The 27961-nt window shown below is 44.2% G+C and overlaps 1 protein-coding gene across 1 annotated transcript; it reads right to left on the reverse strand.

Moving 5' to 3' along the window:
* Nucleotides 1-63: 63 nt before the first annotated feature.
* LOC138960939 (uncharacterized) lies at nucleotides 64-27926 on the reverse strand. Its single transcript, XM_070332570.1, has 12 exons — nucleotides 27694-27926; nucleotides 26447-26652; nucleotides 23770-23838; nucleotides 19790-19936; nucleotides 17774-17830; nucleotides 16813-16953; nucleotides 15999-16256; nucleotides 15384-15451; nucleotides 12789-13298; nucleotides 11166-11342; nucleotides 10210-10416; nucleotides 64-947 (listed from the first exon to the last, which is right to left on the reverse strand). Exons 1-12 carry the CDS (start codon nucleotides 27771-27773, stop codon nucleotides 801-803), a joined length of 2067 nt encoding a protein of 688 aa, XP_070188671.1. The 5' UTR covers nucleotides 27774-27926; the 3' UTR covers nucleotides 64-800.
* Between the last annotated feature and the right edge of the window lie 35 nt (nucleotides 27927-27961).

Raw genomic sequence — 27961 nt, forward strand, 5'->3', positions numbered from 1 at the left:
GAAAAGAAGAAACAAAGAAAGATAGAACTAGAAAAAACAAACTAAATAGAAACGAAGAGCACAATCCTTTAAATAATTTATTCTGTATTTCCGTCCCGTCGAACTCATAACAAAAGTGTCAGTCATGTGTGTAAACTCAGTAAACCACATAATTATGCAAAGCTACAATTAAAACGCCCTTACTTTGTTCAAACACACACACACACAAAAGCTAGACAATATTGTAAAAGTACAGAATCTCTGCCCCTAAAACAAAAGCGTTCTTTAATGTCAGTTCTCGCAGCGTCATGTATGTATACTCAGTTAACCCTTATGCAAAGCTACAATATTCAATATAAACGCCCTTACTCTGTAAAAACTCAAACACAAAAAAACAAGCGCTAGACAATATTGTATAAGTACAGAATGTCTTCCCCTAGAAAGAAGCGTTCTTAATGTCATTTCTTGCAGCGTCAGCTGTATTTAACTCAATCAGTCATGTATGTATACCACATAATTATGCAAAGCTACAATATACAATATAAACGCCCTTACTCTGTAAAAACTCAAACACACAAAAAACAAGCCCTAGAAAATGTAAAAGTAAAGAATCTCTTCCTCCAGAAAGAAGCGTTCTTCATGTCAGCTCTCGCAGCGTCAGCAGTATTCAACACATTCAGTCATGTACGAGTATGTGTACTCAGTAAACCACATATTCAAAGGTACAATATACAATATAAACGCCCTTACTCTGTAAAAACTCAAACACAAAAAAACAAGCACTAGCAAATGTTGTAAAAGTAGAGAATCTCTTTCTCTGACTAGAAAGAAGCGTTCTTAATGTCAGTTCTCGCAGCATCAGCTGTGTTCAACCCATTCAAGTTGACATTTGCGATGTTGTCGCCTTTGGAAGATATTCTATTCACAGTGTGTTGCAAAGCCCAAGCCACGCCCAGCTCCAAGAAAGACTGAAACATAAGAAGAAGAACACACATAAGTACGGCAGTTCAAGGTAAACTGCAACGTTAGAGATGCAACCACGTAACGGTAAGTATCACAGCTCCCAGATACAGAAGAAGATGCACTCACGTAACTGTGGCAGCAGGTTCATGCTACACATGTAGATTGAAACATAAGTTACATACGAGTACCCAGGCTTAAAGATTAAATTGCACACACACACATGCGTTTTGCAGCTCCATCGCAGTCTGAAACATGAGACAAACTGCACAAACGTTAGTACTTGCGCACTCAAGAATACACACATTTCTGCCCGAGCACACAGACAGACATACAGACAGACGTTCCTAAGGACATTTCAACAGAAACGGCAATGACAACAAACATATCACGAACGTGAACCTTGTCTCCACTATTTCAATATTTGCACTGTTGTGTAGGCGTTGAAGCATGATCATTGTGCAAACATTTCTGTAAATGTCTGGAGGGCAACAGAGACCTTTGACAACAGCCCATTCATTGCGGTACTGTGATAATAGCCCATTAATTGCGGTGCTGTGATATCAGCCCATTAAATTGCGGTGTCCCTGTCCCTTGCTCTCTGACAAGCAAACAAAACAAAATACAAAATTTGCTTCCTGAAATTATCGTGTGTTGGTTACAACACGTTTGTAGAAATCCGCACAGTTGTCAAAGGGGGACGTATTCCACTGTCTTCAATGAGTTGTGTTGTCATTCATTTCATGCAACTTGTTTTTTGTTTGGTTTTTCATTCTTTACTGTCCTCGGGGTTGTTGTTTTTCTCTGTAGGGAATTTGGCAGTAGCATCTCCGTTGATATTTAGGAAAGAATTACACTTCTGATGAAAATATACATCATTTTGTAATGCAGGTGATGCCAATTGGTCTCGTGTCACGTATTTTTCCATAGGTGTTAACTCATTCCGGACGACCTAAAATAACTGCAAACTCGACTGTGTCTCGTAGCCACGATAATGGGCTTCACTCGGAGCATTAGCATCTCTTCTACAATTCGTTCAAGTCAGCGTGTGTGGTACTGCCGCTTTGTTCATATATTTCCATATCAGCCAGTTTTCTCAGATCAGAATCTTAGACCAGGGGTGCAGTGTAAGCTTACGCGGTTTCCAGTCCAAAATGGGTTAAGACGCTGTGGATGATGAGCATTGACATTCATGCAAGCGTGCAAACTGGACAGTCTGTGTGGTACAGTATGATGCAAAACACTCACGCAGACACAAGCACTTACACTGTGTCCGTAGAAGCGGAGATCACGGCTGACGTTGGCGACCCCTTGACCTTGCTGCGCCTCTTCGTTTTCTAGGTCAAGGTCATCCACACCTCGTCTTGGAAAAGGCTCGCTCTGCTTGGTCAAGGTCGCCAGGAACGTTGACATGACATCTCGTGACCCTGTGATGGGGTATTCGCACGCTCCATTCAGGTAGCACGGCTGTAGATGGGCCTGTGCGTTTGTGGGTGCGGATGCGTGCGAGTTGCTCCCCGAACTGAGGCCGCTGTCCACCGAACTGCCAACGCCCCCTGTTCTCTTCTCAGTCAAACAGTTTATGAGGGGCCCGTGATGTACGTTTGTGTCCGTGTTGGGTCTGACATCGTGAGCATCTGAGCCGTTTGCTCCGTAGTCGGAGTCTTCCATGAAGCTGGAGTTAGCCTGGGGGGAACCTATCACGCGAATCGCCTCAGGAGAGTTGCTCTCGCCCAGCAAAAGGCACTGGATCGACAAGAAACTGCTGTCTAGGAGATCGTCCAAGGTGTCGTTGTTGTCAATGTCCAAGGGGCAGGGGAACACATACTGTGAACAGAATAAGGCGTTTGGATCCAGAATTCCGTAATCCTTCCGTCCTAAAGGCATGCTGTCCGGGAGTTGTTGACGAATAATGTTAACGGCATAAGACGGTATCAGATCAGAGTCTGAACGACAACGTTTCAGTGCACCTCGATAGTTTGTCGATGTGTGAGTATTTGTTGGAAGAGACAGATACGGCTTTGTGACGTGCTTCAGACAATTCTCAGGGTCTGTACATTCTGCTTTCTGGTCGTTTGTACCATCTTCTTTATGTGAAGGTGTGGAGGACCTCTCGGTTTCAGTCTTTTCGGGGCTTTTTCTTCTTGAATACGAACACTTTTTGACCAGGCTCGGGAGCAGCAGACCTTCGTTGAGCAGCATGAGATGGTTGATTTCCTCCGTGATGCTGGAAGGAAACGTTGGCGTGGACAAAAAAGAGATTTCGGGAATGGACGGCGTGCCACACGTCACTTTTTCGTCCTCGGCATCTTCTTCGTCTGAGCTGGTGACAAGCTCAATCATTGACAGGCCAGAAATGTCCGAACAAGAACTGCTGCAACTGGGTGAGGAATGCGGGTGGTCTTGCGACTGAGGAATGAAGTAGATCACGTCACAACTCGAGTCATTCGCGTTATGATTCTGAGAAATGTTGTCCCCGGTGTGGGGAGAAAATCTGCAGCTCTCAAGAGGTCTTGCAGGCCTCTTGGTCTTTTGCATGTCCACAGAATCAGGCATGAAGATGAGCTCCCCATGAGCGGCTTTTCTGGGACTGTTCCACTTGCTTCTCTTCATTGAGTCCGCTTTCTTTAACGTTGCTGTGGGCTTCATTTCCATTTTGTGAGGATCGCCAGCCTCAAAAGCTTTGGCGGCCTTCGGGTTAGCCTCGAAAGGTTCGTCTTCGAGATAGCTAGTAAGCTTTCTGATAGGTCTCGTTTCTCTTTGTACAGGGTTAGGTTTTTCCATGATGGACTGTTGTAACTGCCTTATGCGACTGGAAATCATAGGCGACAATGCCTTCTTGGCATTCAGTTTTGATAGATCTGGAGTAGAAGCGCCCAAGGGTGCAGAGCAATGCGGAACGGGTAGCTTTGATGTATATGTACTCCCCTTGCTGCATAATCGTACAGGGTGTTCTTGCTTGGGTTTGTTCGCTCCTTGATGCTGACTATTTGCTCCTGCATCAAAAGACGACACTGGTCTTGCCAATGGAATAGCGCTTTGCTTCTTTGAAGTTGTTTCCTCCTTTAAAGTCTCATGGAGAGAATTATAAGCGTCGATTCGACGTAAATCCTCACGCAGTTGGTCCATGGTCGGAAATGTATGCGTCTTTTTGTCATCTCCGAAGACTGACGTTACAGGCATCTGGCTGACTGGAGCATGCCTTGCTTTGACAACAGGTATTCGACTTACTTTGGGGCTTGATGAGACAGTTTTAACTTCGTGTCTGTCATCATCAGCATACTGCTTCAACACAGTGGCTGTTGTGTATAATGCGCTTTCTGATAGTTTCAGAATTAGAGGATGATGGTCGTTGTTTTGCGGACTGGACTGCCGACTTACAACCTTTAATTGTAGCTCGAAGTCTTCTCCTGACACTGTCGCCTGAACTGTTGCGGGCGGTGTTCTTGTGTCTGTTTCTCGTTCTATTTCATCTTCATCGTCAGATTCTTCATATCTTTCTAAATGCCTTTGCGTTGACACAGGAAGTCGACTTCGAGGTTTTGGCTGAGGAGGTAGTGTGTCGTCTTGAAACTCCGCTGCAGTCATATGTGATTGGATGATCTGGTTGAGTGTCACGGTGGTGCTGTCTCTTTTTCTTTTTCCTTTTTTGATCTGGCTCGGTTTTCGAGTTTCACGCAGTCTGCTTTTCAGTTCTTCGTTAATGTCGCTTGAGCGCATACAACACTTGTGTCTTTCGTGCTTGGAATGAGCATTTGACTTTAAAGCTTCTTTCGTTGACTTGGACATGACCCCTTGTGTTCTGCTTTGTTGTGGTCCCTTTCTCTCCATTCCTATTTCTCTTTCCACTCTTTCAAAGTCTAGTTCAGATAATGAAGTAGACATGTAGTGAGAAATGTTCGGTTTAGACGGCAAAGGGTCTGTGTTAAGGCTAGACCGTCGTAGAACTGGAACCCGACTTTTCATTGGAGAATGGGAAGCAGTTCTGATGCGTGGTCTGTACCCAGTGGAAGTTGTGGATTGTTGCACACAGTCTTCCTCTTGGAGTTCTGTGGTGTCTTCGTCAGACTCCAAAGCAGTCTCAATGCATTCTCTCATCCTCATCTGAGACTTCACTGTAGAACGCAGCCCCGTTGCGTGAGGCTCACTAAACGAGCTTTTATTGAGGGAATAAAAACTGTCCCTCGTTTGCAGTTTTGGTGCACTGTGAGACTGTTGGATCCCAGCTTGATTTTTTGCCCACTGAGCGACTTCTCGTGTTGTTCTGTACGTGCTGAGACCATGCGTGCGGTACGGTCTTTCAGAAGCGGATAGTTGCTTAGTTTGATGTCCGCCAGCATTGTCCTTGATTGCGATGCTTTGGCCAACATGAGCCATCTCTTCGTGACTTTGGCCACGAAAAAGACTAGTTATACCGGAGCGGGGACTGGTCCAACCAACAGGGCTGAACACACTGTTTCTGGCGCGGTCGGACAATTCCCATGGCGGTGAGGCCTCCGTCATGCTCACTTTGGACAGCGACTTGTAAGGTTGTCTGTTTTTGTCCGGGGATGCTGGAGCGGATGGACGTGAGATGTCTGAACGGCCCCTTTCGGCCGAGTTGGAACTATCTTGATCAGAGGGCGGGCGATTCCCTGAACCAGGGAAAGGAAATGCCAGGGGCAAGAAGGGAATGCGGTCGCTGCCATCATCTTCTTGTTTAGCATTGATAGTCTTCCCCGTTAATCGGTTTTGCTCTCGGGGAAAATGTCCCCCATGCCCTGACACTGCAGATACGTTCGAGTCCCTTGCAGGAGACGCTGACGATTGCATACTTTCGCCAGGGCTCATTGAGGACAATGACTTTGAAGGACTCCCCCCGTCAAATCGCTCGTAGCCAGGCCTTTTGGAAGGGGACGTTGCTGGGCTGGCCTTCGTCTGGTGGCTTTGTTTTGCCTTTATTGCCATGCATCTCTCATACGCTTCTTGAATGCAGTGGGGAACTGGTGTCACTGATTCTTTCATTGCGTCGTTTGATCTACTTCGCTGGCTTTCAAAAACCTGTTCCACATTTCCCCAGGCAGGCCGTCGAGAAGTATTTTCCAAAGCATTCAGTGGCCGGCTGAGTTCAGAAGCAGATATATTACCGAAAACCTTCACGCAAGGCTCGCATTTCTTTTTAAAAAATTGAGCAGGGTCCAGCTTGCCTAAGGATAATTTCTTGGGTGATTGGTTATCCTCCGTGTCAACACCAAAGGGCCTTTGAGGGGAAGGTGTGTTCTCTTTTTGTTGGGAGTTGATGCGAGGTCTGTGCGGCGATTTGATCTCACAGTTTTCTTCCACAGTGATGCAGATTTTCTTTACTGGTTTACTTGGAACAAAACACACCCTCTCCGGCGTTCCCGAACCTTCACTTTGTTCAGGTTCAATGCATATTCTCGAGGGAGTTCCCTCCTTCTTTCCATCAACTGGGGCACTTTGTGGCAACTTTGCTGTTCTTTCTTCCACACGTACATTCCCCCTGTCTTCCTTTCTTTCTGGCATCTGCTCAGACAGAGTCACTTCTTTCTCATGCTGAGAGAATTCTCTCTGGGCTACCTTTTCTTTTAATTCTTTGAATAAAATCGATTTTTCAGGAACGGGAGACGCCTGTTTCGTCCCGCTTTGTGAGGCTTTTGTTGTCTTGCTCGCATTCTGTGAATCTTTTCCCTTTTGTGGTTGCTTGCTCGGAAAGCTGGTGCTGTTTTCCCGCGACTGTCTTCTCGGAGGGGTCTGTTTCTGTTTGGTACCTGACATACTGCAGCAGTGGTGCTTGTGTGTACTCCAAACTGGCTCTTTAGTTTGAACAGGAGCTTTATCGGCTTTTTTCGGTCTAAACGGGTGAGGATACTTCCAGGCCGTAACAGGGTTGTCCGCGGCGCTGACTTTGCTTTGTCTTGGTGACAACCCTCGAGACGACGCAGCTGAACCTGGCCGAGGGGATGCCAGTCTATTCCTACTTGGGGATGGTGAAGACCGAGCTGACATTGGAGCTGGCGAGGACCCAGTTGAGGGAGACGGAGATGGCAGTCTGGTTTTATTTGCAGTCCCTCTGCTCGCCTGTGCTTTAGTTATACTTGGGGACGACTGTGGAGCTTTCCTGGCTTGCGCTACGACTGGAGATGGCATGGGGAGTTTAGATTTACTCGTTGCCGGATCTGGAGATGGTTGTGCAGGCTCTGTTTTGCTTACTGACAGTCGGGGAGACGATCCACCTGCTGTGCATTTGCTAGTTGTTGCTCTGACTGGAGAAGGCCTGGGGAGTTTTGATATACTTTGTGATGGCGTCAAAAGTTCAGTTGCATTAGTTGAAGATGATCCAGCAGACTGGTGGTCATCATCAGTGTTTGTTAAACGTTGGTGAGGATATTCCCATGACAGTTCTCCTTGTTCTGTACTTCTCGTTGAGAACGTTGTTGGAGGGGTGCTGGTATTGTCTGCCGTAATTGCGTCAAAGACAGACTGCACATTGCCCCCTGTCAAACAGCTTGTGTCCGATCCTGGACTTCGTTCAGTGAGAACCCTACCGCTGCGTTTCTTTGGGCTGGGCGAGCTTGAGGGGCTGGTCATGCACAGCTCATACGTTTTCCTAATAGTCTCCATGGCAGTGGTGAAGCAGACTGACGCTGCGCGCGAAGCCAACTTGGGAACCTGCGGCGTTGGGAGCAAAGCAGAAGGGAAGCGCTCCTCAACATCGTCTTCGGCTTCTTCCTGAAGTTCGCTGCTTTCCTCTGAAATCTCAGGAATGTCCTCTACACTGGCCGTTTGAGACATGGCATCCCGGTGAGTCGGATGGGTTTCCCATACGGTCTGGACCCCCTGCTCCCGCTTTTTCTTTGGTTGTGGCTGGAGGTCTTTCACTGCAGGGGACGTCTGTGAGCTGGCTTCAGTCGACTCTGCTGGGTCTGTGCCTGCAAGGAGATTGGCAAAACGCGTAAGCGACGTCTGGCTGCAAGAGTCAATAGTGTTCACGTCATCTGTGTTGACAGCCGCAATGTGAGTCCTCGTCGGCGATGTTTGGCTTTCTGTACTGACTAAAGCAAACTGGTGATCACTGGAACTATGGCCCATGGATATCTGAAGGCAACAGTCAACCATATCCACCTCATCAGTGTCAACGTGAGTTTTGCTGTCTGATTCCACAATTTCGGCCGGTTTTGTGTCCTCTTTTGGCTCTTCCAAGGAGTAAGGAGCCCCTATCTCAATAGCTTCTACGTAGGGTAAATGGGAAATCTCTTGGAGTACTTCAACAACCTCCTCCACGATTTCAGTAGTGGCAGTCGCAGTAACCAGAATACCTTCGTTTTGTTCTGCGAGACTGCTTTTAGTAACGTTAACGCCCTTCCTTGATAACTGCGCCGTCTTCTGTAGTGTGGTAGGGGATCTAGTATCTTGCATTTCCACACTTGCATAGCCACTACTTTCAGCGTTTATATAAGAACGGACATTGTTGTCTTCCTCAATTGGTAGCGGAACGTTACTGTCAAAGTTTACTCGACGAGCTGTTCTCTCTTCGGGCATGCGAGCATAGCCGCTATTTTCAGAACCAAAGCTGGATGAGCCAAATCGTCCATTGAAATTGGCGTGGCTGGCTTCCACACTTGTTGGTGAAACGCTACTTTGTTGCTGGAATGCCGCTGAGATGCCTTGATCACGCATATGGGCGTGTGCCTTACTTTCTATCTGAACTACCGGATATCCGCTTTGGTCACGAGTCTCAGCATGGATGGTGCTCTCTTGGAGAAAACCAGGCGAACTTTCACGTTCAGAGAATGATGTGTGGACACTGCCTGGCTGAGGAGTGCGCGGTGAGTGTCCAGGATCAGAGGAAATAGTACTGTTTGCGAGCGCCTCGTAAAGACTCGGTGGCATACCAGAATGGTGTGCGTGAGCGTAGATATTGCTATCTTGGCCTGTGTAATTTGGTGAGCCACTTGGGTCACGCATATGTATGTTGACATGGCCACTTGCCTGATCAATCATCGGAGAACCACCATAAGGAAAGGAACTGTGAAGATGGCCGGGCTGTGACATGCCGGTTTGGTCAAAGAATTGGGTCATAGGAATCTGACCATGCATTGGGAAAGGAATACTGTGATCCCTGTTATGTGCAGGTGAAATTCCACGGGTACTTCCTGCCGATCCAGATGCTGGTGGACTTTCTCGATGTGAAAACTCAGGGTAGTAAGGATTGGCAACGCTAACCTGACCGTATGGTGGATGTCCTCCACGTTCATACACATTTGGACTGGCATCCTGACTATCCTGTCCCATCCTATGTGGGCTGCCACCTGGATCTCGCCAATTTGTTGTTGAATTGTCTCTGTAAGTCATCTGACCACCTTCTCTTGGGCCAGGCGTTGGTGAACTTGAGTAGTTAGGATTGGCACCGCTAACCTGACCGTGGGGTGGATGTCCTCCACGTTCATACACATTTGGACTGGCATCCTGAATATCCTGTCCCATCCTATGTGGGCTGCCACCTGGATCTCGCCAATTTGTTGGTGAATTGTCTCTGTAAGTCATCTGACCACGTTCTCTTGGGCCAGGCGTTGGTAAACTTGAGTAGTTAGGATTGGCACCGCTAACCTGACCGTGGGGTGGATGTCCTCCACGTTCATACACATTTGGACTGGCATCCTGACTATCCTGTCCCATCCTATGTGGGCTGCCACCTGGATCTCGCCAATTTGTTGGTGAATTGTCTCTGTAAGTCATCTGACCACCTTCTCTTGGGCCAGGCGTTGGTGAACTTGAGTAGTTAGGATTGGCACCACTAACCTGACCGTATGGTGGATGTCCTCCACGTTCATACACACTTGGACTGGTATCCTGTCCCATCCAATGTGGGCTTCCACCTGGATCTCGCCAAATATGTGTTGATGAATTGCCTCTGTAAGTCATCTGACCACGTTCTCTTGGGCCAGGCGTTGGTGAACTTGAGTAGTTAGGATTGGCACCACTAACCTGACCGTATGGTGGATGTCCTCCACGTTCATACACACTTGGACTGGTATCCTGTCCCATCCAATGTGGGCTTCCACCTGGATCTCGCCAATGTGTTGGTGAATTGCCTCTGTAAGTCATCTGACCACCTTCTCTTGGGCCAGGCGTTGGTGAACTTGCACGGTCAGTCACGTGGACAACTCGATTTTGACCGTGGATTGGTGAACTGTCATTTAAGTCTGGATGAAGGCTGGAACCTCGATCCTGCAAAGGGGTAGGTGAACTGCCGCGATCACATGTACATACTTCAGATATTATGGCAGTCTTTTTGGGCGTGGACGTGGCGAGAGGCGGGATGTTAAGGTTGGGGAGGAAGGCGGTGATGCCTGCACGGCCATTGTTAGCCCCGGGCAGAGGTAGTCGCTGCACGATGATCTTGTTGCCCACGTAGTGGTAACGGTCGTGAGGGTGCTTGTCGCAAGTCTGCTCGTCACAGCATAGAACCTCCATCACCTGTTCAAGAAACAGACAGGCTCTCTATTTAATATAGACAAAAGTGGTAATCCCAGACTTCAACGACAATAGCCCAGTTGAACCTAGATTGAAGATATATGTATCGATCCACATATCCACATTCTTTTTGGCTACCAAGGACCAGAAGACCTCCTACATGCGTCTGTGATCGAAGACCGAGGTCTTAGAACATCGTGGAGGCACAGGCCCGGGGTCACTTTCGATTTTATGCAAGAAATGTGAATATTGTTTTGCAGTAAGAAACGTATACCCTGCAGTGTGGAGGGAAATAACATCAATGCTTGAACAAGGATTACAAAAGTATGCGTGATTATGATGTTTTTTCTCATCACTCGCTGAGATCATTTTCAAGAATATTGTAAAAGATATCTAAATTGGTATCGAAATGGAGAAATTAGTTTCCGAATGTCCATGAAAGTTAAAGCAAATTGTGCTCTTTCGACAACTCAATTGAAAATGCACTTTGTTTCACTTGAATACAGCATTGGCCATGTAAATAATCCCGTGCGTGGTCCTGAACGATATTCATTGCACGTGATACGTTCTTTCTTTCTTTCTTTATTTGGTGCTTAACGTCGTTTTCAACCACGAAGGTTATATCGCGACGGCGTGATACGTTGACATGTCACAAAGCTCCATGTACTCCAATAAACATAATATAAACATTAGTTACTCACTCAATAGGCACACCACCAGCAACATCACCATCATTGTACAATGAAACCCACCTCGTTAGGAATGTCATCAATGACATCCAGGTCATAGACGACGAAGGAGTGAGAGGTGGACACCCAGGGACCGGTCAGCTCGTCTCGCAGGCTGCTGCACGTACTCGTTGCGCCTGACCTCAATTTGCCCACACTGTGTGCCTCGCTGTATTCATCTGAGTCGTCCCAGAACGTCCCCTGTGGAACACAACAACAAACAACAACCTTTTAGCCTGTTTAACAAGTTACAACCTTCAACCTTGTCAATCAGCTCGTCTCGCAGGCTGCGGCACGTGCTTCGTGAAGCTGACCCCAATTTGCACACACTGGGTGCCTCGCTGTATTCATCTGAGTCGTCCCAGAACATCCCCTGTGGAACACAACAACAAACAACAACCTTTTAGCCTGTCTAACAAGTTACAACCTTCAACCTTGTCAATCAGCTCGTCTCGCAGGCTGCGGCACGTGCTTCGTGAAGCTGACCTCAATTTGCACACACTGGGTGCCTCGCTGTATTCATCTGAGTCGTCCCAGAACATCCCCTGTGGAACACAACAACAAACAACAACCTTTTAGCCTGTCTAACAAGTTACAACCTTCAACCTTGTCAATCAGCTCGTCTCGCAGGCTGCGGCACGTGCTTCGTGAAGCTGACCTCAATTTGCACACACTGGGTGCCTCGCTGTATTCATCTGAGTCGTCCCAGAACATCCCCTGTGGAACACAACAACAAACAACAACCTTTTAGCCTGTCTAACAAGTTACAACCTTCAACCTTGTCAATCAGCTCGTCTCGCAGGCTGCGGCACGTGCTTCGTGAAGCTGACCTCAATTTGCACACTCTGTGTGCCTCGCTGTATTCATCTGAGTCGTCCCAGAACATCCCCTGTGAAACACGAAAAGAAACATTCAACCTTGCTTATCAGCATCTGTTCTGAGAGGGTGAACTCAATTTCCCCACACTGTAGGCCTCGTTATATTCATCAGAGCCGTCCCCGAACATCCCCTGTGAAACACGAAAAGAAACCTTGACTTTTGTGAATTAGAATGTGCTATGAGAAGACGAACCCAATTCGCCAACACTGTGTGCCTCGTTGTATTCATCCGAGTTGCCCCAGCACATCCTCTGCGCAACACGTATCATGATATTCAGAAACATCTGTTCTGAGAGGGTGAACTCAATTTCCCCACACCGTAGGCCTCGTTGTATTCATGAGAGCCGTCCCCGAACATCCCCTGTGAAACACGAAAAGAAACCTTGAGTTTTGTGAATTAGAATGTGCTATGAGAAGACGAACCCAATTTGCCAACACTGTGTGCCTCGTTGTATTCATCCGAGTTGCCCCAGCACATCCTCTGTGCAACACGTATCATGATATTCAGAAACAATGCTGTGATGAAAATAATCCTTGAGCCTTGCAAATCAGCACGTGCTCTAAGAGTTTTACACCATCTGAGTCGTCCCAGCACATCATCTGTGAAACATGCATAGAGCATATATACATAGACACTTCTGAACAGTACTGGCTCTGTGAGGCTGACCTCGATCCCCCCCCCCCCAACACACACACACACCCATCACACACACACACACACACACACACACACACACACACACACACACACACACACACACACACTTACGTCAGGGCGAACACGGTCCACAACCGGTCTCAGCAGCTCGCCACTGGAAGTCTCGGAAGACCCTGAAGAGGTGGCGAACTCGACTCCGGGCCTAGGCCTCCTCGACGAAATCACCTCGTCGTTGGCATGGTGCCTCTTCCCCTTCCCCTTCTTTCCCTTCCTCCCGTGTCTTCTCCTGTACCTCCCTTTGCTCCCGTTCTTGAGGATGGAGCGGGGGAGAGTGCGGACGAGGTCGTCCACCATCATGAGGACGTCCCGGTCATCCCTGATCGTCTGGTTGCTGGAATTGGACGACCCCAAGTCCTGGCTTTTGGCGCTTTCGCTGCTGTTCGCGATCGCCCCAGAGTCGATCGGGAAGAGATCAACCGCGTACTGAATTTCCTGTCTCCGTCGCCTGTAAAGGTGAGATCGTAGGCGTCGGATTCTTTTGGACACAGACTCGTTCCTGTCGTACACATTGTCGGACGTGTTAACCCAGGCCCGACGGTTGTGACCTGTTTGATTTCTCTTCTGAAAAGTAAACGGGACAAAAGATGTCGCTGTGTGTAGTTACATTATGATGGCTCAACGTCAGCGGCATTATAAGCATGTACCGTAAGCAAGTGATTACAAATTAAAAGACCAAAGGGGAACAAAAAGACCTTTACAACTTCTTTTACAACTGTGACAGACCACCAACCTATAACAAGAAGAGCAAACGCTCGATCGAGTCACTTTCGCAGTTCTGAATATTATATGAGGCATCAGATGGACAGGAAGAAATTGCTATTCACAACACAATGAGTCACGTTCACATAAAATTTGAGCCCGGTCACTTTTATAGTTTCCGAGAAAAGCCCAACGTTAAGTTGTGTGTTGCCGAACAGAAAAGGCTAGTTATCTCCCTTGTTTTTCTGATAACGTTCGTAAAAGGCTACAGATGTAAATACTTTGATGTAAAGAATAATCCTACAAAGTTTCAATCACATCCGATGAACTTTGTCAAAGATATAAAATGTCTAATTTTTCCTTTGACGCTGACCTGTGACCTTGAAAAAGGTCAAAGGTCAACGAAACCATCGTTAAAGTGTAGAGGTCATTGGAGGTCACGACTAAACAAAATATGAGCCCGATCGCTTTGATAGTTTCCGAGAAAAGTCCAACGTTAAGGTGGTGTCTACGGACGGCCGGCCGGACGGCCGGCCGGCCGGACGGCCGGCCGGACAGACTAACACTGACCGATTACATAGAGTCACTTTTTCTCAAGTGACTCAAAAATAATAAAGTTACAAATAAATTGTTCATCAACTAGCTTTTGGTGACCAAGACTGAAGAAAACTAAGCAGCGTTGCTTCATGCTGAAGTGGTATTCTTTAAAACTCCGAATGAATACATCCATAATTATACGCACATGGGCTTTTGTATAATTCAGGGTGATCAAAACAAGATGCGACCCATGAAAATGCTGATAACTTTAAATATGTTGACCCAATAATTATGCATGATGAGACCACAAAGTGGCATTTTTGTTGGTCAGTTGGTCTGACTTTTGTGCTCACGAAAATAAATCCGAATTAGTGGATCGCCGCAACAGTACAAGGTTTGACATTCAGCGATAGCCACACTCGATTTATACCCTCCAGACATTTACCTTTTGGAATATCTGAATGTCCGAGCATACAAAATACCCCCGCTGCAAAATTCATCAATGACGTGAATGCATTCCTCCATGGGAAATGCCTTGATGTATTTAAGTCACTGACGGTTTAATGATTGTGTTTGTAAACTGGTTCCGTGAGATAACCCCAAAGGTGAAAGCCTAGAGGCTTTAAATCGGGTGTTTGGTTACCTCTCAGTTTTTTAAAACATCATACTGTTGAGGCGAACCCCGAATTCGGTATTTTTCTTTTATTTGATAGAGCACAAAAGTCAGACCATTTGACTTGCAAACTGACCACTTTGTGTACAAATCATACAAAAGCTGAAATAAATATGTACGCACATGAAGTAATTCGGTAAACAGACGTAGAAGTTATTAGCATTTTTGTGGGTTGCATTTTTGATGGTCACCCTGCAGATATGGCAAAGTCGAATTGTAGAGATACGAGTGTGTTAAATCATAGACCATTTATCCTGGACCGCCAACTAGCTCTCTCTCCGCTCTTTCTCTCTATTACGAGGTAGCGCCTCTCGCATTTAGGAACCTACGCTTACATGGCCTTTCAGAAATCAGGGGGATGTCATATCCGGTGTCGATTGTAAACATGGACGAAGTTGCCGAGGTAAGTTCTGAAAATGCTAAAATAAACTCAGCAAAAGTGCATATGGAACATGCTTTTCGATGAGTTTTGTTAAGTTTAGTTTGGAGTTTTGGAAAATCCAGTTCATTGTCACCTCCCATTGTCACAAATAACTGGAGCGTGCTTTCTTTTCACTGTCTTCGAATCGCTGGCCTTTCAAACCGGACGTCACGCGCCCCTGAAAGTCGAGAGTCGTAACCTCGAAAGGTCACGTGACGAGTTGGCGATCCAGGCTATTTGGTCTATGGTTAAATGTACGAGATAATGAACATTTAGCACATTTGGGAAGAATGAGCTCGAAGCTGTAAACACATACCTTTCTCCAGTAGTGGTGTCCTTCGTGGGGGTGCTCTTCCGAGTCATCAATGATCACAGGTACTACTTCTGCACACACACACACACACACAACCACACACACACACAACCACACACACACAAACCCACACACACACACACACACACAACCACACACACACAAACCGGCACACACGCACATACACAGACACACACAAACACACGCGCACACGCACGTTTAGTGTTAATTCTCTCCACCAACGTTACATTCCGCTGTGTTGTGATGTTCCCTAATGACGTAAAAAAAAAAGAAGAGATGAATAAATCTCATTTTAAAGTCAAAATTGTCGCATTTTCACTGCGAATTCGCATCCGTAAAATACGCTGCCACGGCCCTCCCCGTCTGCAAAGTTTGGTTACACGCACCAGCTTTCTTGAATAAGGAACACTAAACCTGAATATACTACCAATGTATACAGCTGAGAAACAGAAGATGCTCGTTGAATACATGACAATAATAACGACAGCTTATATAGTGCGAACCACAGGAATCTGTGCTCTCCGCGCTTTAGATATTAATTAACTATGAATAAAAACATACTATTTGAACAAAAAATACTAATACATTCATACATACCCTTGCGACCAAGAAGAGTATGGCAGACGAAAGCAGCACCCAAACCAACCGAGAGACCCAGAAGCAACCAGAAACCAGGACCGAAGTGTCGGTCAGCCCGAGATTTTCGCAGTTGAAGGGAAGTAACCTTTGCGTCCTTCTGCCCCCTTTTGAAACGACGCTGCTTCTTCCTCATTTTCATTCTTGTCACTGTTCTTCGTCGTCGCAGTTTCCTTTGTCTTCTGAGTCTGAGTCGTCGTTGCATGAGTCGTTGTTCTGCTGGAAAACATTTGATGATGATTTTATTTTCATTATTATTATCATTATTGGTTCCTTCACATTGTAATGTTTAATCGGTGCTCTCCCCTGAACATTCGATAATGTGGATGTTAACGATGTAAAATGACAAGGTAGCCTCCCCTTACAACTGCTCGAGACTTTGTTTGTTATCCGATACCTAGTCCGAAATAAACAGACTCAGATTAGTCTTTTTTTCCTATCAAATATTTGCTCTGTCTCGGCGATCTGCGCTCAAATTGGGCGCTGACATCTTTGAACACAGGTTCATGTGTGTGTTTGTGTGCGTGTGCACGGACGCGCGTATGTGTGCGTGTTTGTGTGCGTGTGTGTGTACGTGTGTGTGAGCGTGCGTGCGGCCTGCGTGTACATGTATGTGTTTGTTCGTGCGTGTGTGTACCTGAGTGAATGCGCGCATTTGTGTTTGCGTTAGAGCATCAGCATCTATATTATATTTATTTGTTTGTGTACATTGTAGTCTACGAGGGAAAAATAGACAGACAAAGAAAGACAGAGGTAAGACCCACAATACACACACCTGAGGTAACGCGATAATCCTCGCGTGCTGCCTTGGGGTACGACATAGGTTCGTGTGCACGTGCAAAAGTTGACAGGTGCGTCTGTTCAGATGGAGGGGGTTGATATGCGGATGGCTGATTTCTTTCTCCAACGTATGCGTCTGCAAAAACAAAACACTATGACTTAGACATTCTGAGAAACTTTGTCGTCCCAAATAAAATATTTGAGACGAATAAAGACAGACACAGGTTTGTATCTAAAAACACAAAACTCCATGACTACGCAATTCTACATCCGTCGTCCCAAATAAAATATCGAAGACAAAAAGGGACAGGCGGACATAGTCATGCACACACACACACAGTCAGAATGGCGGACAAGCGAACAGACAGATAGACAGAAAGACGACGAGCAAGCAAGCAGAATGGGACAAGCATTAGCAAACAGACAGACAAGTAGGCAGGCAGGCACTGACACAGAAAAACGGACAGGCAACCATGCAGACGAGCAGACAGCGAGATTAACCGACAGACACAGGCGTAGACACGAACCTCGAACTCGAAAACTTTATTACGGAAAGATATTAGCATTAGGTCCATATGGTCCTTTCTAACAAGTAGTCCCTACTACAATGCACAAATAAATTAACGAAAAGGAATGAAGAATATAACACACACACACACACACACACACACACACACACACACACACACACACACACACACACACACACACACACACACACACACACACACACACACAATAAATACAAACAAACAAACAAACAACCAAACAAAAACGTCATTAACAAGAAATCTAAAGCAAAAGAGAACATTCAACAACAAAACAACAACATCCTAAATGTTTAAACAAACCATCATAATCATAAAATAAGACAAAACATGAATGAATACTATGGCACACCATTTCAATTTTCACACTTATTTGTAAAATATTGTCAGTGGAACACAATTATGTACCTGATAAAGGAAGAGGAACAGGAGAAGAAGTAGGGTTTGTTGGATGCAATCCTCTCCCTGCAAAATAAAGAAAATAGAAATCAATGGAAGTTGGAACAGAACATCTATTTCGAATCTCGTCGTGTTTCTGTTTCAGTACTGGACATTTCCTGCATTTGTATCCTTGTGTATTAATTATTCCTGTGAAAATACCGGTGCAGAAATCGCCAAGCGTGCCAATGTTACCGGTTTTGATTTTATTCTCTTTTCACATCTTATTTTGACTAGTTGCAGTGATAAAATGACCAGTTTTTGATTGTTCTTTTGTCCTTTTTTTTTTTAATTTGTTATTATTTTTTTTTTAAGGTAATACCGGTTTATAAAACTCTCAACGCGATCAATGATAGAGTTATATGGAATGGTTTGCAAATCACGTGCGTGAGATCTACTGCAAGGGCGCAGCAAACAAAAAGGCTTACGCCCAATCTGGTAAAAGTCGCACGCATTTCATCCTGACAAGAAGTTCTATGGAACCTATTTTATTCTTCTTCAGCGTTCTATGGTTGTGAACATATTCTATTCAGGATGGCAAAACTAAGCAGACAAAGACAGACATTGACAGACACAAAAAAGTCGCGTAAGGCGAAATTACTACATTTAGTCAAGCTGTGCAACTCACAGAATGAAACTGAACGCACTGCATTTTTTCACAATGACCGTAGTCCGCCGCTAGTGCAAAAGGCAGTGAAAGTGACGAGCCTGTTTAGCGCGGTAGCAGTTGCACTATACGTGCTGCATAGCACGCTTTACTGTACCTCTCTTCGTTTTAACTTTCTGAGCGTGTTTTTAATCCAAACATATCATATCTATATGTTTTTGGAATCAGGAACCGACAAGGAATAAGATGAAATTGTTTTTAAAACGATTTCGGAAATTTAATTTTAATCATAATTTTTATATTTTTAATTTTCAGAGCTTGTTTTTAATCCGAATATAACATATTTATATGTTTTTGGAATCAGAACATGATAAAGAATAAAATAAAAGTAAGTTTGGATCATTTTATAAAAAAATAATTTTAATTACAATTTTCAGATTTTTAATGACCAATGTCATCAATTAATTTTTAAGCCTCCATGCTTAAAAGCAATACCGAAGTCCGGCCTTCGTCGAAGATTGCTTGGCCAAAATTTCAATCAATTTGATTGAAAAATGAAGGTGTGACAGTGCCGCCTCAACTTTTACAAAAAGCCGGATATGACGTCATAAAAGACATTTATCGAAAAAAAGAAAAAAAGTCTGGGGATATCATACCCAGCAACTCTCATGTAAAATGTCATAAAGATCGGTCCAGTAGTTTAGTCTGAATCGCTCTACACACCTACACGCACAGACAGACAGACAGACACACACACACACACACACACATACACCACGACCCTCGTCTCGATTCCCCCTCTATGTTAAAACATTTAGTCAAAACTTGACTAAATGTAAAAAGACAAAGTCACATGTGGACATACGGACGGACCGGCGGGCGTTCGGACAGACATACAGAGAGACAAAGACAGAAGTAAAGACAAAACAGACAGACAGACAGACAGATACACATGAATAGGCATGTAGGCTAAAGGACACTAGACGGTAGAGGTCACGGGAAGCACAAGACAGATAAATACAGACAAAGACAGAAGCAGACACATAACTGACAGGCAGATGCAGACAGATGCACACGAAAAGGCATGAAGGCAGACGGATAGCAGAAGTCACGGGTAAACACAAAACAGACAGACAGACAGAGAGAGGCAGACAGACAGACTGACAGACAGAAAGACAAGAGGCAGATAGATCAACATGAGAAAGCATGTAAGCAGAAGGATAGCAGAAGTCACGTGTAAACACAACACAGACAGACAGACAGACAGACAAGCAGACAGGCAGACAGACAGACACAAGACGGGCAGACATAATTATGTACATGAGAAGGCATGAAGGCAGAGGGATAGCAGCTGCAGAGATTGATGGTTAGACACGAACCCGGAGGAGAAGTAGGGCGAGGGCGATGGTGGTGGTGGGTGGCTTGGGTGTTCGAAGGAGAGTCTGGCGCAGAAGGAGAGGACTGAGGGGGTGGTGAAGGGGGTGAAGGGGGTGAAGGAGGGCCTCCCCCGCCCCCACGGTTGGTCGCTGAAACACGAAACCAATCAAAAGATTATTACTCCCGAACCCAATAGAATGTGTACAGAATCTTGAACACTCTGCTGAAATCATTGTGAATCACAAGTAGGGCCCGATATATGTTCAGTACTAAGAGCAAAGACATTGGATACAACGGTTGGCTCTCAAGTGATTTTGAAGTCAGCTGTGGGGTGCGACAAGGTTGTCCTTTCTCACCACTGGCTTTTGTTATTGGAATTGAGCTGCTTGCAACCCGATTTCGAAAAGGTTTTGAAGTAAAAGGTTTGGAAATTGAAACTGACGATTCAGAAGAAGTGCATATGTTTAAAAAGATTTTGAAGGCACTTCTGTATGCCGATGATGTTACCATGTTTCTGCGTGATAAAGATGACATTAAAGTTGTTTTGGGGATATTAGACGAGTTTACAATTATATCCGGTTTGAAGATAAATAGAGTAAAATCAGAAGCAATGTGGATTGGATCAAAACGGAATAGCAACGAGGGAGGATACGGATTAAGATGGGTTAAACAAATGAAGATTCTGGGAATATATTTTTGCAATACATCCAGTGCCTCCCTCGTGGATGAAAACTGGACACAACGAATTAAGAGTATTAAGCAGGTGATTTTAAACTGGGAAAAACGGAATCTTGGCATATTTGGTAAAATGTGCGTAATAAAAAGTTTTTTGATTTCTCAGCTCGTTTATGTTATGCAGGCAATATGCATCCCTGAACCTGTGTTGAAAGAAATTAATACGTTATTGTTTCGTTTTCTTTGGAGGAAAATTAATTGTAACAAGAAAGCGTTTGAGAAAGTGAAGAGAAGTGTTATGTGCAGTGGAATAGGAACAGGAGGAATCCAAATGATTGATATGCAAATATTGCAAGAATCTATTCTGTGCGGCTGGCTTGCTCAGCTCTCGAATATGAATAACAATAGTACATGGACTTGGATTCCTAGATTATATCTCCGTAATTTTGGAACAGATTTATCATGTTTTAATTCAATTATTGGTCCTAAAAAGTTTAAAGGGTTAGATAGTCTTCAGTCCTCCTTCTGGAGCAAAGTACTGCGAGTCTGGTTGGAACATAATACACTGCACTCTTCGTCATCTCTGAAGATGGCATGCATATGGAATAATGTCGATATAAAATATCAAAATAATGTAATTTATTTTGACAACTGGGCAAAAAAAGGAATAACACATGTCAATGACCTCTTAGAAAACAATTCCATTTTGTCATTTCAAAATGTACAGAACCTAATTGGTACTTCACCAGAACTCTATTTACAGTACATTGTTGTTCACTCGGCGTTGTCTCGTTATTTAAAGAACAATACGGATTATGTATATGCTGTCACTGAAGAATTCTCGAAATTGTATTTTAATGATAAAGTGATGTTAAAAGCTAGAGATTTTCGAAATTTTATGACAGATATGAAATATAGTCCACCCTGCTGTGTTCGATTTTGGCTGAACAAACTTGGTATTAGTATTGAAGAAAAAGTTTGGCTTAATGCAAAAGAAACAACAACAGAAACCAGACTAAAAGAATTACAGTGGAAGATATTACACAATATATACCCAACCAATATTCTCCTCTTAAAAATGGGACTCGCAAATAATGATAAATGTCCATACTGTATTGAACAAGTTGATTACATTGAACATTTCTTTTTCTATTGCAGTAAAATTCACCATTTGTGGAAGCATGTTGAAACATTGTTCTACAATCGATATAACATAGCAATTATTCTACAAGCAACAGATGTGCTGATTTATGTGCGAGATAAGAATGGTTTGACACATGAAATGTTTAAGTATCTTACCCATTTAATCTTGATTGGAAAAATGTGTATAAGTAAATTTAGATATGGGACACCCCTTGAAATATTATTTATTTTTCAAAGGGACTTAACCCTCAGGGGCCTGGTCTAAGTTGAGTGTTAAAAAAGATTTGGTGTACTGGAAACTGAGCTGAACATTAGGAATAAATTTATGTTATGAAAAAAAAAAAAAAAAAAAAAAAAAAGAACTGGGTTCTCTCCACACACATCCGGGTTAGAACCAGTCCATGATTGTTTGTTTATTTTTGAAGAGAACAATCTGAGTCAGGGTGGGAGGGGGATGCTTGTGTCATTATTGTCAACGTGTTTTGCCAAATGTTTATTCACAATGCTTTGTGTTTAATTTGAATTTTGTTCTGTTTTGTTTTGTTTGATTAAAAAAAATGTTCTCAAAATCAATGAGTGCAATCCAAATGCCATACTCTGGCCAACAGAGCACTGACTGTATTGACGTTTCTGACTTTGAAAAATAAAGAAACTTTACAAATGGCAGTTTAAGTGTCAACACCTTTAGCCGGAGCTACTGATTCCATTCTGAGCCTGTGATTCATGACATACACTGATGTACATATCCTGTTCTTGTTTTTATATTTAGTCAAGTTTTGACTAAATATTTTAACATCGAGGGGGAATCGAAACGAGGGTCGTGGTGTATGTGCGTGCGTGTGTGTGTGTGTGTGTGTGTGTGTGTGTGTGTGTAGAGCGATTCAGACTAAACTACTGGACCGATCTTTATGAAATTTGACATGAGAGTTCCTGGGTATGAAATCCCCGAACGTTTTTTTCATTTTTTTTGATAAATGTCTTTGATGACGTCATATCCGGCTTTTCGTGAAAGTTGAGGCGGCACTGTCACGCCCTCATTTTTCAACCAAATTGGTTGAAATGTTGGTCAAGTAATCTTCGACGAAGCCCGGGGTTCGGTATTGCATTTCAGCTTGGTGGCTTAAAAATTAATTAATGACTTTGGTCATTAAAAATCGGAAAATTGTAAAAAAAAATAAAAATTTATAAAACGATCCAGATTTACGTTTATCTTATTCTCCATCATTTGCTAATTCCAAAAACATATAAATATGTTATATTCGGATTAAAAACAAGCTCTGAAAATTAAATATATAAAAATTATTATCAAAATTAATTTGTCCAAATCAATTTAAAAACACTTTCATCTTATTCCTTGTCGGTTCCTGATTCCAAAAACATATAGATATGATATGTTTGGATTAAAAACACGCTCAGAAAGTTAAAACAAAGAGAGGTACAGAAAAGCGTGCTATCCTTCTTAGCGCAACTACTACCCCGCTCTTCTTGTCAATTTCACTGCCTTTGCCATGAGCGGTGGCCTGACGATGCTACGAGTAAAATGGCATTGCGTTCAGTTTCATTCTGTGAGTTCGACAGCTACTTGACTAAATATTGTATTTTCGCCTTACGCGACTTGTTTGTTTTTCTTTCAATATTTTGATTGGAGTAATAAAATCACCCTGAAATTCAAAAAAAAAAAAAAAAAAAAAAAAAGAGCAAAGACATGTTTCCTTCTAAGATATATGCAATAGATTCTTTGAATGGAGTCAGACCTTGACAACAACAGAGCTCACAAACACTGGGCCATTTCACATGCGAACGCCAAAAGCTACCTTTAAAAAGAATTAAAATTTAATTTTCCGATAAATCTTGGAATTTGCGGACGTGCATGTTGCAATACATTGACAACACTTATTTTATTTCACTGATTAACTCAATGGAAAGCACAGCAAGGCAAGTTTGGTTTTACAGAATACGTACATATACATAGCCTTGTAGATTGTAAAGTCCGTCCCTTATTCACCCCGAAGTTGACTTCGCGAAAACTTCGCGCAGTTGTTTCACCGTACATTCTGTGACAAAGCTTCGAGCAGCGAGCTTCGTGAAGTCGACTTCGTCCAATTCATATCATGCTTAAAATAAAGTCGAACACACACAAACATATACCAAGTCCAAAACTTACTTGGTGCCTTTACTTCCGGCAAGCAGGGCGGAAAGTCTTTCGAATCTGATAGCATGCTGAATATTGTCTCTGCAGAAAGAAATACAGTTCACAAGTGAGTTGAAATCACATTTTCCTACTCTGTACCACCATCTTATCGTAGTAGTGAGTATTTTGTGGCTAAATAAATTTCGCACGGCGAACGAACACTGGACGTTCTTGCTTAAAACATTTATCTACGTAAAGAAAAAGAAGGGGGAGGAGGGAACGGATGAGAAGAAGGAGGGAGAAGAAGAGGAACAGGAAAAGAACAGAGGAAAAGAAACGCCGGCGTGTTTTGCTTTTTAAAAAAAATAAAAATTTAAGAATGACATTTCGTACAATGTATGGACGTGTCTGCATATTTTTTATCGTGTTTGTTTGTTTGTTTTTGTTTTTGTTGTTGTTGTTGTTGTTGTTTTTAAAGGACAAACGGAATATTCAGTGGCAGCTCTATTTTGAGATGTTTGGGTGTAAATAATTAGAGGTATTATCATAATTATCCCAGCGAAGCTGGAGGTATCCCGTGAACGATATACTGTAATCGATTTGAGAAATGTGCACACCGAATAATACATGATAAAGAAGGATTCGTTGTGCCCGGCTACGTGCTACAGTTGGAGATGGAAGTTCACCAAAAATGGGGACCATACTAACAAAAATACGGTGGGTAAAATAGGCGCCCCCATTTTTTCAGCAAACGCCACCCCAGGCCGCTTTGGACGGGTAGAAATTCCGTAGTTTCCAAGTCTATGGATAAAGCTCGCGTAAGAAGAATACGTCACGGTCGAAAGTCTTTGACGTCAATTAATGCATCATGACGTCATGCCTCCCTGTAGTCTTTCTCTCTCGCGCAGTGTGTGTGTTTGTGTTCATTTTGTGCACATGTGTTAGTGTTACTGTGTGTGTGTGTGTGTGTGTGTGTGTGTGTGTGTGTGTGTGTATTTGTGTGTGTGTGTGCGCACGCGTGCATGAGTCTGTACTCGTATGTGTGTGGTGTGTGTGTATTTGTGTGTGTGTGTGTGTGTGTGTGCGTGCGCACGCGTGCATGAGTCTGTACTCGTGTGTGTGTAAGTGTGTGTGTGGGCATAAGTGTATGTGTGAGCGTGTATGTGTGTTTGTTTGTAAAGGTGTGCATGTTCGTCTGTCCATATGTGCGAATGGGTGTGTGTTTTGTGTGTATGAAGTTTTTTGTTAGAGAGTGAGTGAGTGTGTGAGTGAGTGTGTGTGTGTGTGTGTGTGTGTGTGTGTGTGTGTTTGAGCCGAGAGAGAGAGAGAGAGTGTGTGTGTGTGAATGTGTGTGTGCATGAGTTTGTGTGTATGTTTGTGTGTGCATGAGTGTGTATATGTGTTTGTTTGTAAAGGTGTGTGTGTCCGACTGTCTATGTGCGTATTTGTTTGTTTGCTTAACGCCCAGCCGACCACGAAGGGCCATATCAGGGCGGTGCTACTTTGACATATAACGTGCGCCACACACAAGACAGAAGTCGCAGCACAGGCTTCATGTCTTCCGCAGTCACATTATTCTGACACCGGACCAACCAGTCCTAGCATGCACTAACCCCATAATGCCAGCCGCCAGGCGGAGCACCCACAAAATTGCCAATTTTAAAGTCTTAGGTATGACCCCAGGGGCGGATCAGTTGCTTTGTAAGGGGGGGGGCACTTTGAATCGAAAGTGAATGTGATGGGCGCGAAGCGCCCAAATTTGCTAGGAGGGTCCGGGGGCATGCCCCCCCGGAAAAAAAATTTGCCCAAAAAAGCAAAATGGTGCCATCTGGTGCCATTTGAACTTAGAAATAGTCATAAAATCAGCATAGAAAAATCTTTTTTTTTCTTCTTCTTTTTTTTTTTTTTTTTTCGGGGGGGGGGGGCACGTGCCCCCTGTGCCCCCCCCCCTCGTCCGCCCCTGGACCCGGCCTGGGTTCTAACCCACGACCTCCCGATCACGGGGTGGACGCCTTACCACTAGGCCAACCGTTTATGTGCGTATGAGTGTGTGTATTGTGTGTATGAGATTTGTGTGAGTCAATGTGTGTGTGTGTGTGTGTGTGTGTGTGTCTGTGTCTGTGGGTGTGTGCGTGCGTACATGCGTGCGTATGTACATGTGTGTTTGTGTGTGTGTTTGTGTGGGTGTGTGTCTGTTTGTATAAGAGATAAAGAGATAAAGAGAGAGAGAAAGAGAGAGAAAGAGAGAGAGAGTGTGTGGGTTGGTTTGTGTTTGTGCGTGTGCGTAAGTGTATGTGTGTGTGTATGTGTGTTTGTTTGTAAAGGTGTGTATGTCCGTCTGTCTATATGTGCGTATGGGGGTGTGTTTTGTGTGTACAGTGAAGTGTGTGTGAGAGAGTGAGTGAGTGCGTGTGAGTGAGTGTGTATGTGTGTACGTGTGTAACTTGGGTGTGTGTTTGTGTGTTCGTGTGTGTGTGTGTGTGTGTGAGAGAGAAAGAGAGAGAGAGAGAGAGAGAGAGAGAGAGAGAGAGAGAGAGAGAGGTTTGTCTTTCGCTGGGGTATGCAGTGCCTTGGCGTTGCACATCTACTTAATTTGTATATTCAAAACAACCACAAACAATCAAGGTAAAATCGGATGCGGGGAAGGGCGTGGGTGGGCGGGACTGGGAATGGGCGTGGGGCGTAGAAAGGAAGAGGAGGGGTAACCTACTCGACGCATACGAAAACCACGCGTTTATGTCACGCGCCAAGATGACGAGGAGGTCAAGGTGAGGGGTCAAGGTCGTGCTCTCACAGCACTTGGTCAGGCCAGCTTCCTCGGGGCTGAGGCTGACCACAGAACGGTAGATGGTCAGCGTGTCCAACAGGTTGGTCATCTGGCCGTCTGTGTGCGTGCTCAGCTGCTTCTGCGATTGACTGAAAGAGGACAACAACCAGCGGGGAATATTAACACTTTGAAGAACTAAAAGGATAAGAATGTGTGCCTTTTGGGGGGCTTTTTTAATGTTGAACAGAGAGAGAGAGAGAGAGAGAGAGAGAGAGAGAGAGAGAGAGAGAGAGAGAGAGAGAGAGAGAACACACATGCAAACACACACAAACACAGACACGCACAAACACACACATAAAGACTCACACAGAGAGAGAGACACACACACACACACACACACACACACACACACACACACACACACACACACTACACACAAGCAGGCAAACAGAGAGCGGTAAAGGGGCATTGAGCTCGAATCTAAAACATCCCCACAAATATCTATAAGTCTTAGGCCAAAAAAAAATTTGTCTGTTTCTGGTCACCCGACTGACCCTAAATTTCGGCGCCGACCCTAAACTTTTTTTTTCCGAACTCAAAAAAAAATTTTTGTTGTTTATTTGTGGTATAAGGACAGGGTGAGAAAATGAACAACAAAAACGTGTGAAAACGAAAGTCTGCTGACGATTGAAGGGGCATAACCCTACATCACAGTTGTGTTGAGTGTCTTGTCTCTATGTATAGTGAATCCAGTCTCTTTGCGCGATTTTTAAAGTTAGTTTTATTGGTCTACATTTGGGGGGAAAAAAAAATCCCTACCTACCTACCCTATTTTTTTTTAGCCATCAGAAACAGACAATTTTTTTTTTTGGCCTTAGCATTTAGAACTTCACTGAATGTACAAAGTGAAAGTCGGTTGGTCATCTCTCAGGGGCCCAGTAGAGTAGTTCAGCATAACGCTCACTTTTGTGAACATTTGGAGCGCTTACGTCCCTTTGTTTCTCAGATCTTTCAACAGAACCACAGTTTCTCTGAATGTACAACGTTCAACTTTGCCTTGTATGTCTCTGAAATACGAGCTATGAATTTAGCACACTAAAGTTCAACATTACCCACGTTTCTATATAGGGTGATATTTTGAAGTGAAACAGGCAGTGAGCCGGTAAAAGAGTCACAGACATACGACCTACCTTGGCAAGGTCCTTGTGTTCGGTTGCGCCAAACGGATAGAGACCATCGCAGAACCCAGCAAGAAACAAAGCCGAATCATTGTCGAACAGTTTAGTTCGTAGTTATCGTTTCTCCATTGTCAGTTTGGAGTGCTTTGCGAAGCTATACAGATTTTCCGGTAGAAAAATCTTGTTCTCTGAAGTTCAACACTCCCGGACGAAACATGAGCTGCTACGAGTAAAACGTGACGTCATTTGTGTAAAAATGACGTTTGCAAGTGACGTAAAC

Source organism: Littorina saxatilis, linkage group LG3, assembly GCF_037325665.1.
Source record: "Littorina saxatilis isolate snail1 linkage group LG3, US_GU_Lsax_2.0, whole genome shotgun sequence".
NCBI lineage: Eukaryota > Metazoa > Mollusca > Gastropoda > Littorinimorpha > Littorinidae > Littorina > Littorina saxatilis.